Raw genomic sequence first — 14,073 nt, forward strand, 5'->3', positions numbered from 1 at the left:
TATCATTCTGTTGTCACCTGTATTCATAGTGACACCCCCATATCACATTTTCATCACAGTGTGAAATGTCGCTCTTTTTGCTTTTGTTTTGTGGGTACTATGAATTTAGCCTAGAATTGAAAAAGCTAGACACTTCTCACAACACACAACGGGGCATTGATAACCATGCAGCTTAGTTACTGATCCTATCTCAGTGCTTCCATCTGTCTCCTTCCTCCCACCCCTCTTTTTAAACAGACAAGGTTTTTCCTCAACAAGCTGATGACAGAATAATTTCTTCACATTGATTGTTTGCCCCACTTGGACCTCTGGAGATTTTCGTACAAGTGGAGAGAAGTAGATCAAAAGGCTACGAGAAAAAAAGAGGCAGAGAATTGAAAAAAGGCACCATAAAGATCCTGCTCAGATTTCAGCCTGGTGATGAACAGACTTGTAAAGTATTCTGAGACCTGTCAAATTTTCCCATCTAAAATCCAGACCTATTTTTAAAAGAATTTTTCATAATGAGTGTCTCTTTTCCCCCACCAGCAGGCTCAGAATGCTTTCTGAAAAGTTTTGCAGGACAGAGAAGTTGAACACTTGATCACATGCAGGAGCACAGGATAGATGGAGTACAGCTGACTCAACAGCTACAGGGGATTTGGGTAAGTGCCCACTATGTCAGCCAACTAGAACTAACTAGTGCAACTAACTAACTAATGCAAAATTTCACATTATTTGTTATTTAAAAAAGAAAAAGTTACCTTTTTAACACTTGTTTGACAAGTTTAATCTCACTGGAAAATCTCAGAAGGAGTTGGTTGGGGAAGAACTATGTAGGGAATGGGTAGTGAAAACAAGAAGGCAAATTATCATCCAACTGGGAAAAGAGGTAGTTTTTTGTTGTTTTTTTTCCTCAGCTTAGTTTTACCTAAAGGTACGCAGACCAGACGCCCCATCGTTAATATGAGAGGAGGAAGGTTATACACATTTCAGGTTACCAATGTATGTCAAATCCATTCGCTTTGCTTTCAGGAGGAAAACAATAAATTTCTTGAGGGAGACAATGTTATCCGACATGTGGTGTCAGTCTGCCTGTTCCCACAATCGGTGCATTGATGGAAGAAAATTTTGATAAGCAAGACTTCTTATCTGTCTCCCTCCGCAATATAATGACATGGGTTTGCTGATTGGAAATGACATTGTCTGCAGTAACAAAGCTGGCTGGATGTGATAATTGCCCCACCTTTCATTATTATTATTATTTTTTTAAAGTATTAATAATGACAACATATTCATGAGTGAAGATAGTAGGGATTTGAGATCAAGTCTTTAGTTAAGTTGATGAACTGATACAGTCCAAATTGACATAGTTATTTTAATTGCTGTGTTCACTGTGAGAGGAAATTTTAGCATGGTCCTAGTGCAGCAGCAGAAGGGACTGTTGAACCTACTCATGTTCTTTTGATCAAAAAATGTTTTTTATCAGTGCGTGATGTGCTTTCTTTTAGCTTGGTCTTCAGCAATATCCCTCAGGCTTGTTTTAGTGGCTGGCTTAAAAATTACTTCAAACCATGTAGTAAGTCCAAAATGGCTATAACAGGGACTTGAAACATGATAAAAGTAATACTCATAAGCAAGCCTTTTTTTTATTTCATAGTAAAATAAAATAGCTTCTCTCTTTCTGTTTAAATGTAATCTTTGGAACTGTGTGAGCGCTCTCCAATTTCACATATTTATGAAGCCTGTGGGTTGTTTAGACCAAGATATTAGCAGCATTATTTACCCCATATTTGTTTAACTTGTAAGGATTAGATAAGATTGTACCATTCTACAGTGGCATTCTACAACTTTACTGCTTAATTTCTATTCCTAAAAGTCAGGAAATTGAAGTCAATCTGATAGCATAAGCTGTTGGTGCTTTTTTGTCAGCAAAGTCTTATTTTAATGGTAACTTTTCAAACTGCAAACAGATGGCTGCACTATAATCTACTTGCTAGTGACATCGAGCATTATTTACTGAAGATTTATATTTATATTACTCTCTTCAAAAGCGTAAAAAGAGTAATTAAGGAGAATGATACTCATTTAGATCTTTATCTGCCCACGTGACTGCAAGGCTCTAGGGGCATGCAATAGGATTAGAAGCGCCTCATCGCTGTATTGGTGTTTTTGAATCTAGACCGTATTTATAGGCAACTGAAGGCCATTACCATGTGACGACTCTTTAGTGGCCTATATCAGATGATTTGATAGTCTCTGTAAATTCGCTAGCTGATGGAATACTCATAATGATCAGTGATGTGCAAAATCAGTAGACTGAATGTGCTTGAGCTGAATATCTTTAAACCTAGAAACAACCTATTCATTCCAGGCTTTACGGATGGTCCCTGTTTGCCCATACAGAGGACTGCACAACCATTGCTTGTGTTTGTCTAAGATGATCCTGGACTTGTTTTAGTCTCCTACTGTTATTCAGATTGCAATATCTCTGCTAAAACTGAAAGAGCAACACAGTGTGGAACAGGTGCAAGAGAGCAAAACCAAACCATTTCTCTACGTAGTCAATGTAGTTAGCCAAAGACTCAAAATTCTGTTGTCATTGTGTTCACTGCAGATACTTCTGCATGTTGTAGCCAGTCCATAGTTGGTTGCTGGTGGTTATGCAATTAAACTTGTTCTGTAATCAGTTTTAACTGTTAACTATAGATTTTTTTTTCCTATTTATTTATTTATTTATTTTAATGATCTTCTGTGAGAAGAAGATTCTCACCAAAGTGAGAAATTTAAAATGATTTTCACTTTATGATGCAAGTCAGATATGCCATGACTATAATAGGAATTCTGTTTACAGTTGGTTTATATTTCTGGCTTTTTTTGTTGAACTGACCAAAGCTGTGTGAAGAATCTAAGTTCTAACTCAAGATTAATGAAATACAGAGCAAAACATCAAATTATTTGTTTTAATAATGAAAAGGAGGTCTTGCTTTGTCAAGGATTTATGGATTTGGAATAAAACGATCTTTTCAGATCACTACTGTAGTCTCCAAATTCGATCCTGAATTTACTTCTTTTTTCACAGTCTGACACAATTTTATTTATTTATTTTTGGTTCTGTATTAGATAATATGAAATCCAAGAAGAATTTTTCCAAAACTCTTTAATTCTAGTCCAAAGCTTTGACAGTAAATCATTTACTTCAGTCCTGTTTTCCTCTAAAATCTGAGCTCAGTGCCAACATTGCACAATTCATAGCCCATAGGAAACCGTGGTAATTCCCACAGGGTGGAAGGACAGCACAAAAATCTGTCTTTCTTGTGTGACTTGAGAGATGCAGTTGACTTGGTTTTATTTCTTTTGCTTTTCATTTTTGTTTTTGTATTTTTGTATCTGAAACTTTAAGCTGATTTATGTCCTCACGTTTTATTGAGGCATCTGTGAATCAAACATTTCAAAGAGAAATTTGAATTATTTTTATTGGCTTCTCTATCTGGTACATAATGTTTCATTACTTGATTTATATGATATAATATCTATGATTTGGAAAACTTTAGTGTTATCAAAAGCCTTAGGGCATTAATAGAAACATCTGGAAGGGGTTTAGCAATGTTTTCTGTGGAAAGACAACAAGTTCCGAATTGCTTATTGAGGTCGTTTCTGCAGGAGGAAAAAAAACAAATATTCTGGCAATATTTAAATAAAATTGAACTGATTACTAAGTTTTAGTACAGTATAAATAATATAGAATGGCATGGAGGAAATATAGCCCTTTTGAAGAATATTAGTATTTCACTCATGGATAGAGCAAGCAACTAAAATAACTGTTGAACAGTTGTTTAGCACACAATAACAGGTAAACTGCTTGCATCATGATTTTAACTATCTTAAGCGGAGAGTTTAAACAGATCAAGACAATCAGGATCTATGACTTGTTCAAAAATAGCTTTTAAAAGTGCTTTAATGACTGTTTCACTTCTAGTCTGTTATCTCCTTGTAAGACACTGTGCTATTTTGTATAAATCCTTTGGAAATACTTCATATAGTTGTACTATTCATTTGATCACTGTTTCTCTTTTTACTTTGTAAATAAGCGTTTTCTTTTCAGAACAGAATAATAATAATAAAAAAAACCTCAGTGCATCCAAGGATGCAAGTAGATTTGTATGCTGAAGTACAGCATTTAAAAGATTATTATTATTATGAATGTTTTGAATTCTTAAAATATAGTTGTTTTTTTTGTTTTTTTTTTTTTTTTTGTTTTGTTTTGTTTTGGTTTTTTTTATTTTTAATTATAGCGGCTATATTCCCCTAGTCTTTAGAATGGAAAATAAAAAATAGGAATAAAAATGTCTCAGCTAGGGTTTTGCCTACCTTAGGCTATGGGATGAATCTGTGGTTGTACCAAGGCAATTGTCGATCTCTTAGTATGCATTATACTGATTTTATAGGTTGAAGGGCACTGCATGGCTTTAATATTATCTACTCAACATACATGTTTAATTCTCATTAACCGTCATACAGTTCACAAAAGATAAGCTGAGCTGTGTCTTTAGGAACCAGATCTAGATTTTCAGCCTCTTGGTGTTCAGCAGGGCTTAAAATGGTTATTACACTTTGGTTCAGAAGAAAGCTGTGTATTACTTCTACATTAATATTTAATGGTCTTGAATTTCCATTGCCGCTGTAGCATGCTGGTCCAAATTTGAAGGCTTTCTGAACCAACCATCTTCCAGATTGAATTCTAGTAATTTTGGCACGGATTACTTTTGTGGAAAATTAACATATCTATCTCTTGAAAATAATAATAATATATATATATGTGTGTATATATATAATTAGTCTAAGTGAAAGAAATTGTAGAAGGATTGGAAAAAAAAAAAAAACAAACAAAAAACAAAACCATCAAATATTTGATTTATTTTTCTTTATTAAAAATAAAAAAACTCCCTCCCAAATTTATTCCCATCCTCACTTTCTTTGGGAACCTTGAGCACCTGATTGATTCACCAGATATCTTGGCATTTGAGATTTCGTCTATGATTTGTTCTTCAAGGACAGTTCCTGTTTGTTTTAGTTGGTGTTCTGACCTTTGACCCAATATTAAGTACAAAAATCATATAGTATGGAGACAATTCAGGATTTCCGTTTTAAATTTCAAGAATACAGTGTAAATGTATGACTAAAAATGTGCATGAGTCATCTCTGGGGCCAAATAATTGACACTGAAAGCAACTATATGCCTAAGTACGCCTGTACGTTTTGCATGATCTTTCCTGCATAGTTCACCCCTGCTGTTTGTGTTCAGAATAGTTAGTATAGTTAGCTTGCCTATTTAAAACAAAATTATTTTCCCATTGTGTTGAGAAAAATCAGATGCATTTTTTACATTCATGGATGAGCTGATTTCTAGTGTTCTTAGTTTTATTATTTCCTTGTATGTGTTGTCGTAATTATGCTTATATTCCTGCACTGAGTACCTTCGGATGCTATAATTTTGGTAGCATCCAATCTGTTTTGCAGGTTTATGACTGTCATCAGCTTTGTTTTGATTAGAAGATACCAATCTCTCTGTGTGTGTAGGTGTTATGTATACGTGTGTATCTCTGTACATATATTTTCACCTTTTCAGCTTTTGCATGATGTCAGAAATAGCATGGTACTGGGATCTGAAGTCTGAAGCATTCATAAGAAAAGAAACTGTTTTTCTCAGTCTCGACACCAAAGATTGTTCTTGTTCATAAGTGGTGGAAGTACTAAAGGTGAAGCCTGTCCCTAAAATGTTACTTGCATCTCTTGCTATTCGTGCATTTCTGTTGCTATCCGTTAGGAAGAAAACAAACAAAAACAAATAAAATAAAAAAACCTAAAACCAGGAACTGCACCATTCGGTAGCTTTGTCTTCAAATCAGATATTGTAAAGATCCAAGTCCTGTTTTATCTGCATCGAAAGAGCGAAAGATGTAAAGAAGGTGATGAGAGAGAAATCATGTTCTGGATAATCTGTTATGGTGGGATGTAGGAACTGAAGAGCTGGGTGCAGAGAATTATTCTTCTGGATTTGTTTGTTACTTTTAAGTGCAAATGGTCTGGTGTATGTCTGGAAGGAAAGCAGTTCTGGAGTCTCTGCTGGAGATACAGTTAGCACACAACTCCAGTGCAGATGCAGAAGCAAGTTAGACAGTGAGACAGACATGAATCAAAAGGACAAGGAGCTGTTTGTCATGAAATTACTCTAAGTAGTAATATTCATTGAACAATGTCACAATTACTTCAAAACATTTTTAAGTAAAAGCAATCATTTTTCTATTCCATTACTTGCAGAGACCTAATGCATGTTGCTAGAGAGCCCTCAGTCAGTTAATAGATCTGTATGAAAACACTTGTAAATGGAACATTTATTCTGCTAGTTTTATTATGCAGCAGTCAAGATACATAAATACCACTGTATTATTTTGTAGTATTGCCACTCCATAAATGGAAAATGAAGAACAAGCATCAGATTATAAGCAGTTCTTATAAAATATAGGATGAATATTTGAAATGAAAATTAAGATCAAAAGTCAAAATTAGCTCACAAGAGAATTTAAATAAAAATGAAGGACTGAACCAGTAGTGAATGCTGTTCAAAATGGAAAATCACTGAAGATTATTTAAAAATGAGAGGATGAGAGAACAATCGAATTGAGTGTCAGGTGAGAAAAGAAAGAATTTAGGTAGGTCACTGCCGTTCTGCAGTATTTCTAAGCTGAATACAGAATGGCTTCTATTTAAATTGCAAACAGCTTTACTTTGAAATTTTGTGTGGGTTTTCTGACATGGCAACATTTGTAAATTAAGGAGAAGGGCTTGGTAGAATAATAACAATTAAATTGAGGGATGCATGTTGCAACTGTTACCTCTTTGTACTCTTCAATGACATGCAGCACAGAACAGGAAGACCTGCGGATATGACTTGGTGCTGGATGTATCAACAAATTCAGTTGCACAGAAATTCATACCCTGTCTACTTCAGCATTCTGAAAATTTATTTTCCTGCTGGTAGATTGGAACCCAAATATATTGAGCTGCTTTTCCACTGAGTTGGTTGTTTTAGAAATCTAAATGATGCACAGTCTCTGAAGTGAGGAATTAACCATGTTTGATAGGTCTTCAAATCTGTCTCTTTGTCTATACTCATCCTTTAGATCTGCTCTACTATGAATGTTTGAGATAGTTGCCATGTGAACTTTTATTTATATATGTGGAAGTCCTGTACACAGAGCTTACCTCTGCCTCCAAATCAATGGAAAGGACTGTTCACTTGATAAGTAGAAAATACTAAACCTTGTTTGGAAGATATCCTTTGGTATAGGAGCAGAAACTAAGTGAAATTATTTACATGACTTTGCAAGTCTTTTTTTTCCCCCTTGATTTGGGCATGTCACTGATTTCAAACACTACACTGGCTGTCACAAACAAACATAATAAATCATGTAAACATCAAAAGATCCTCAAAGTTGCCCAGCAGAGAAAATGAAGAATGAGGGTTGAAGAAAACAAGAGTACTTTAGTTTCAGTGGTGGAACCTAGAGTGAAGGAACACATTTTTTTGTGCAGTTTGTGTCTTTGGAATCATGCAAATGTCAAAGTGCATGTAATGTTCAAAAATGGCCCAAAGAGCTCCATTCCATATTAAAGAGCAGGGGGGAGAAGAAGCAGATGCGTGTCTTTACTATCACTCTTATGAGCACGTTGATTTATGGGTTATAAGTCACCCTATTCCTGAGGCTTGAATTTTACCTTCCTTTTTTTCTACGTGAATATTTCATTTTATAGGCATATAAAGACAAGAGTCATTTTGATAAAATAATTGGATGAAATATTAAGCAGTGTATGTCGGTGGTTGGAACTTGTTGATCCTTGGGGTCCCTTCCAACCCAAGCCATTCTATGGTACAAATCTTTTGGTTTGGATGACTCGTACATTTGGCTGGCTGAGGTTTTAGCATTTTTTAGTGAGGAGTTGCTGGAAGAGCAAGTCAGAAGGAATGGTTGCCTTGGTCCTAATGACGGTAAATGGATGGGTGAAGTTGGCCTCTCAGGGTATTTTCTAGCCTTGCAATTCTCTTGCAAGAAATAAAAAAAATAACAACACATGTTACTAACTTATTTAACTGAGATCAGCAGGAATCATCCCCACTGGTGCTGCGGATCTGCATGCAAATCCATATGCAGATGAGTCAGTAGTTGGAGAGCAAGAAGAGCATTATTGGTTGTGTTAAAATTTAACTTGCTCTGAACATGGCTAGAGAACAAACGCTATAAATACTTAATGTCTTAATTCAGTTTTCGTCTTTTAGCAGTCATCTTTGCTTCCACTGAAGCACAGCAACAAAAGTTAAGTTTAATAATTAACATTTTAGAATTTACCTGAAGGTCTGCTTTTTATCTAAAATAATAGTTACAGCTTTTTCAGTGTGAATTTTAATTAAATTCTTTTCTCAACACAAGGCTTTAAACCTCAGACTCCTATACAGTCATAAATGATCCAGACAAAAAAGTGTGAGTTTGTCCCAAATGTTCTCCCTATGTGCTGTTGCTGGCTTCTTCCAAGGGTGCATGGAGGTGTGCTGTGTCTGTGAATGTTCCATCTCCTCTCATAGAACCGTGATGATCAGCATCTCTTTCTGTTGTGTTAGAGGTAGCAAACCTCCTAAATCCCTCAGAACTGCCCAGTTTCTTTGTGGGAAAACAGTGTATTGCTTCAGATTAGCAGAGATTTTTCTGTTCATACAATAATTAGAAGTAAAGCTTAGATTCATGGACAAAATCCCTGGTATTCTGAGATATTTCTGATGAATATGTGAATCAGATGTTTGTTGATTGTGCTAAATATCATAAATATGACATCTTGGAGAATTCCTCCTGGGAAGAATAATTATTCAAGACGTGAAAAATTTATGTGTTCTGACCTTCTAGACTGGTTGCCAGGCATGATTCAAGCAGATGTAATTTCTATGCCAACTCCTTACCTGAGCTCAGTACAATTGCATGCATGCTTCAAAGAACAGATTTTTGGCAATTAGATATGGACTGATTTTATTCCAGGACCTTGAGCCTGAGAATTGCTCAAAAAGACATGTATCTGTACAGTTTTCAAGGACGTGGCTGTTATAAAACATTGTTCTGCTTAATTCATCTTTCTCAATGGACTTTTACACAGAAATTTCAAAAAAAGTTGCCAATGTTCAATTGCATGAGCACTCTCATAATCTATCAATAAATTTTAGGGGATGTTTTTCCCCTTTTCTTTCTTTTATACCATCCACGATCATTTCTTTGCTGCAAGTTGTGATTAAAAGCTCAGAAACAGAGAAATGGGCCCAGCTGCCCCTGTCCTCTTTTTCATGCAGTTGTGAGCTTTATCCATGATTCCTTTGCTAGAGGCCATCACCTCCTGAGTGGTAAAATGTCTGCAGTAAGCATCTTCAACACAACGAGCAGATGTGTGTAATAACCACCTAATGTTTTGCTAGGTTTTGCAATGGAACAGGTATGGTTACTGCTCCTGCTGACGATTAAAGTGCTTTCGGTGACTGCTCAGTTCAACGGCTACAACTGTGATGCTAACCTCCATAGCAGGTTTCCTGGTAAGTGTTTAATAGACTTTTTTTTTTTTTCTAAACGGCTTCTTTATTGTCTTGGTTCAAAGCAGCGCTTATTTTTAAATACAGAGCTTTAAATCTGTCGGGAGCCTAGGGGTAGGGCTTCACATTAAGTGAATATTAACTACCTGAATGACAATGAAACTCCCATAATGTTACACTTTACACTCTTCTTAATAGCGCACTGTGTCAAATCCAGCCTACTATTAATGAATACAACTACCTTCACATCAGTGGGGTTTGACCTGCTTTTGCCAGAATGCTGTCCTGTTCAAGAAATTCAGCAGAAGTCATGTTGTTTGAAATGCTCTCTACAGGTTTAAGAGTCTGAGACTTCTAACTGGGTTTTCTTTCAAGTTTTATCTCAGTGAGATAATTATGTCCCTTTAATGAAATACAGAAATAGATATGTATTTTTGAGCAAAAATGAAGTTGATGGCAAAATTCAGTGCCTCACTTCACCATTAAGCTCTTGCCTGGAGGCAGGTGAAGCAGTGCGATGCATCTAGAGATGTTCTATATTCATGCCTCAAGAAAATAGGAATTAAGTTTTTCTAGGGACATCAGATGTCCAAAATTGTTAATGCGCTGAGAAACAGACACATATATCAGGATTTACTCAGCTAATGAATGTTGTTAGTTTGTTACATGCTTTATCCTTCCTGCCTCCATTGGTTCTTGGTCAGAGTAATAGTAATGTAGGGCTGACTCTGATTCACGTCTTATGTTTCTGAGGTAGTGATAGAATCAAACAAACAGTAAAGTGATGAAGTCTCAGCATTATGCTGCAATACCTTTCTTCTTTGTTTTCTTTTTCTCTTCTTAATAAAAGTAGTTATGATTATTTTCAGGAAAGATCACTTTGATTAAATTATCTGTTTTCACTATTTCCTATCACTACCACACTGTTGGGTGCTTTGCTGATGTAAAAGACCATCAATGTCTTTGACTTTTCTCCCTTGTTTGATGTGAATATGAAAAGTAGAGAAATATAGAACATGCAAAAAAAGGATGCAATGTTTTGTCCATCCCTGGTAAAAATCACCATTAAGCTGAGTTTTTCACAAACTACTTCTGTATTTCTATTTATAGAGTTTTACAGGCTTGACTAAAAAGTGTGGGTTAATTGTGCCCACCTATCTCAGATCTACCTTTCATCATTTTCAATGTTTTGTTTTTTTTTTTTTTTTCTCCACATTTCATACTTCTTAAGAGGATTGCATCCACTAGAGGGAAGCTTAGATTCTTCTTTCTGTGCTTTGTAAAAGCTTCTCTGGTCACCTTTTGCACTAACCTTGTACCATGGTTTTATATTTGCTGTGTGATACCCACAAAATGAATCCAGCTCTTACTGTGGGCATTTAGGGATTTCTTACAGTTCTGTCTCGTAATAATGGCTATATCAGATGCCATACCTGCTGAATCCCAGAAACTCAGGCACATTTGTTTAGGTTACAAGCAAACATTATTATTTTGAAAGTAAATTCTAATCATGCCACACTGCCTATAGCAGGTGAGAGCTGAATCCTGCTTGTTACTGTTTGTGATCTCAAGCAGTAGAAACTCAAAGGCTGAAATTCAATCAGTGATCTTAGTGTTGATTTTGAGAGCTAAGAAAGAAAAATAATTCTGCTTATATTCGCCATGTATTTGAGCTAGAGATGAAAAACCAAAATGCTTTTGTCCCAAAATATGACAGGTATTTTGTGCAAGAAGGACTGCTAAGTTGTGGGTTCAAGTACCCCAGAAGAAGTGCCAGAGCCTGTGCAGGGAGTGAGGGGCTCAATTTTCCCTGTGCTTGCTACCCTGGTGTTTGGCTCAGGCTGCAGCTCTGGGAGTGCAGACCTGACAGCCTTCAGCATTCAAGTGTAAGGAGAGAATAAGGGGTCAGAAAGAAGAACATGTCTAACAAGAGCCTTTGAGGCTGAGATGCTGCCTTGCAGAGCTCGGTTGTGGGTAGGATTTTCTTCCTCGTTCCTTATTTGTTCCTTGTAAGAAGCGTTTGTTTTTGTCAGTTGAAATTCCAAACAAGAGACGACAGTGGACTTTCTAGCTGAGGTCTGTGGTGTGCAGATACCTCAGAAGCCATTGATTTTATTTTTTTTTTAAATTTTTTTTGAAGTTGTTTGGTCTTTTATTTAATGCTGAGAGGAACAGAAGTTTAGGAAGCTTGTCTTCAGCAAAGATGAGAAATTAAGCCTTCCTAAAGACCCTCAGAGCTCATCCATTTTTCATTTGTTTGTGCTTTTATCATTTGCTGCTTAGATGACTTTTGCATAGGGATGGTGCTGCATAAACAGGGTGATAAATAATCGGACAGGACTCTTTTTCCCCCTGCAGTTTGCAGGTTTGTTTTACAGAGTGAGCATGCAATAATCATCAGAGCTGAAGACAAAAACGCACTTGGTCGATCAAAAATTCAGTGACTTTTTGTACTGAAAGTCAGATGTATTCTTGAGTATGGAACAAGGTCAAATCCTGCTGTCCTTCAGAAAGCTGCCCAAAGAAAAAATGCTTAACTTCTGCAATATAGTGGAGCATTGCTGTTAGAAGGCTTTTGGAGTGTACAGCCATGTTAGTGCAGCTGTCTTCAGATGGAAATGCACAATTTTGATTCAGGGCTCTTACTGAAAGAACATACTGGAAACTTTGTAAAACTAGTTCATCTCCAGAATGTGCTGCTGCTTTTTCACACGCTCTGCACATTTTAATTCACCACTGAAGCAGTGACTTAATCAGAGAAGAGACTTCTGCAAAAAAGCTGGTTTGGGGCTATAAATGTCCTTGCATGTTTTTATTGTCAGCTCCATTGCAAGTCTTGGCAGTGTACGGATGGGAACCAGGCAGAAGTGGGCACTGGAGCTGTCAACATTTGGCCCATGCTGCCATGAGTCCATCCTTGACTCAAGTGATCTCTTTACCTCATGGGTTGTGCTGTTTTGCACATGTTATTCTTGTGAATACTCTTGCCTATGGCAAGCTGGTGTGGTCTGAGTCACAGGCCAAGTTTTTTCCTGTATGCAAGTGATAGAGGCTGTTATATTCTCCCCCTGTGGCGCAAGTGGTAGAAGTGCTGCTCTGCTACACAGGAGGCTCGAATGCACTTGATGATCTCTAAGGTCCCTTCCAATCCACATGAGACTATGATCCAATGATGATGATGATATTGAAGACCCCAACAAGTCTCAGCTGGGTGACCTTACTTCCAAGCCATCACAACTATCTTTGTTAGAAAACCAGAAGCTTTAACCACAGGAATGCAACTGTTTTTGTCTAAACATACATATATAGGAGTAATATTTAACTTTCTAAATTCACAAAAAAAAAAAAAAAATATTTCTAGATGTTTAGCATTTAAAGGGGCATTAGATCTGTTTGTATTTAGTTTCAGAATTGCCTTCTAAACAAATGCTGTGTTTTTTGAATTGCGAAATGGACAGATTTAATAACAGTATGCTCTTGAAAAGCAGTTAGCAAAAAGGTTCAGTTTAGGAAAGCAGCTTATCCTCCTTTATAGTGCAAAAGTGGCTATTGTACCGTATGGTCCCATTTCCATTAGTGTCAAATGAGAATTTTGCAAGTTATAAAGGTACCATAACAGGAAAAATAACACCCTGCTTTTTAAAAGACTTGAAATGAGTTATAAAATTAAGTGAGCTATTTTATATTATATCCTGCAATTTATTACAATCAGTGAATTGCTCTGAATAAGTGTAGAAGCATATCCTTTGCTATTTACGTTTTTTGTATTGTCCCCTCTACCTTAGTATACCCATTAACTGAATTATAACAGTCCTCTAGCAGTGAATAACAAGACATGCTTCTTGATCTTTGTACATTATGTTAGTGAAAATACGCACATGTACAAACCAGGAGAACATCACACCACATCAATTCTACTTATGTTTTGCCTCCAGTACCTTTCTGCCCAAATTTACGCTCAGCGAGTAGCGTTTATCACCACATTAGTCCAGGTCAGAGTTTAGCCTGTTATTTTCTGCACTTGATTGTTTTGGCTTTAAAGCCACCATTAAAGCTGTCTAAATTAAACTGTTTGTGCTCCTGTACCATGGGGGAAGAGCTAGTTCATTATAATGGAGATTTCATTTCCTCTCTGTTTTGTCAGCTCAGTGAAACAATTCATTTCAGAAGGCTTAATGGCATAGTATTGACTGAAGTTGTTCTGCAATTTTTAATAGCCCCTAATGTTTAAGCGAGTGTAATAAATGCGTAGTTCTATAAACGAGTAATGACTGTGTTTAACGTGATGCAGTACACCTTTCGCAGAGCACTTAGGGGGAAAAAAAAAAGTAACCCAAACAAAATGCCCCCCATTGTTTAAAGGCAAGAAGAGCTTGTAGAGAAGTTATGTAACAGCTAGCTCTCCACCCAAAGACTCTGTCCCTTTTCCCTATAATCTCACCCGATTATTTGCTATTCAAAAGCCTAAA

General features: G+C 36.4%; 1 protein-coding gene across 3 annotated transcripts in view; it reads left to right on the plus strand.

The window, feature by feature from the left end:
* The window catches only part of ZPLD1 (zona pellucida like domain containing 1), a 104,448-nt gene that overhangs the window by 74,861 nt on the left and 15,514 nt on the right, over positions 1-14,073 (plus strand). For 2 of the 3 annotated variants that reach the window (XM_015877536.3, XM_085546060.1), the window contains exons 2-4: positions 238-432; positions 532-644; positions 9,494-9,607. In XM_015877536.3, the coding sequence (XP_015733022.1) occupies positions 9,502-9,607 (106 nt within the window). In that variant the 5' untranslated portion in view covers positions 238-432; positions 532-644; positions 9,494-9,501. Of the gene's footprint in view, positions 1-237; positions 438-528; positions 645-9,493; positions 9,608-14,073 lie in introns of all 3 variants that reach the window. The other variant, XM_032447911.2, reaches the window with a different exon arrangement.

The sequence above is a fragment of the Coturnix japonica genome, chromosome 1 (assembly GCF_054131305.1).
Source record: "Coturnix japonica strain WE chromosome 1, WE-NBRP24, whole genome shotgun sequence".
NCBI classification, from domain to species: Eukaryota; Metazoa; Chordata; class Aves; order Galliformes; family Phasianidae; genus Coturnix; species Coturnix japonica.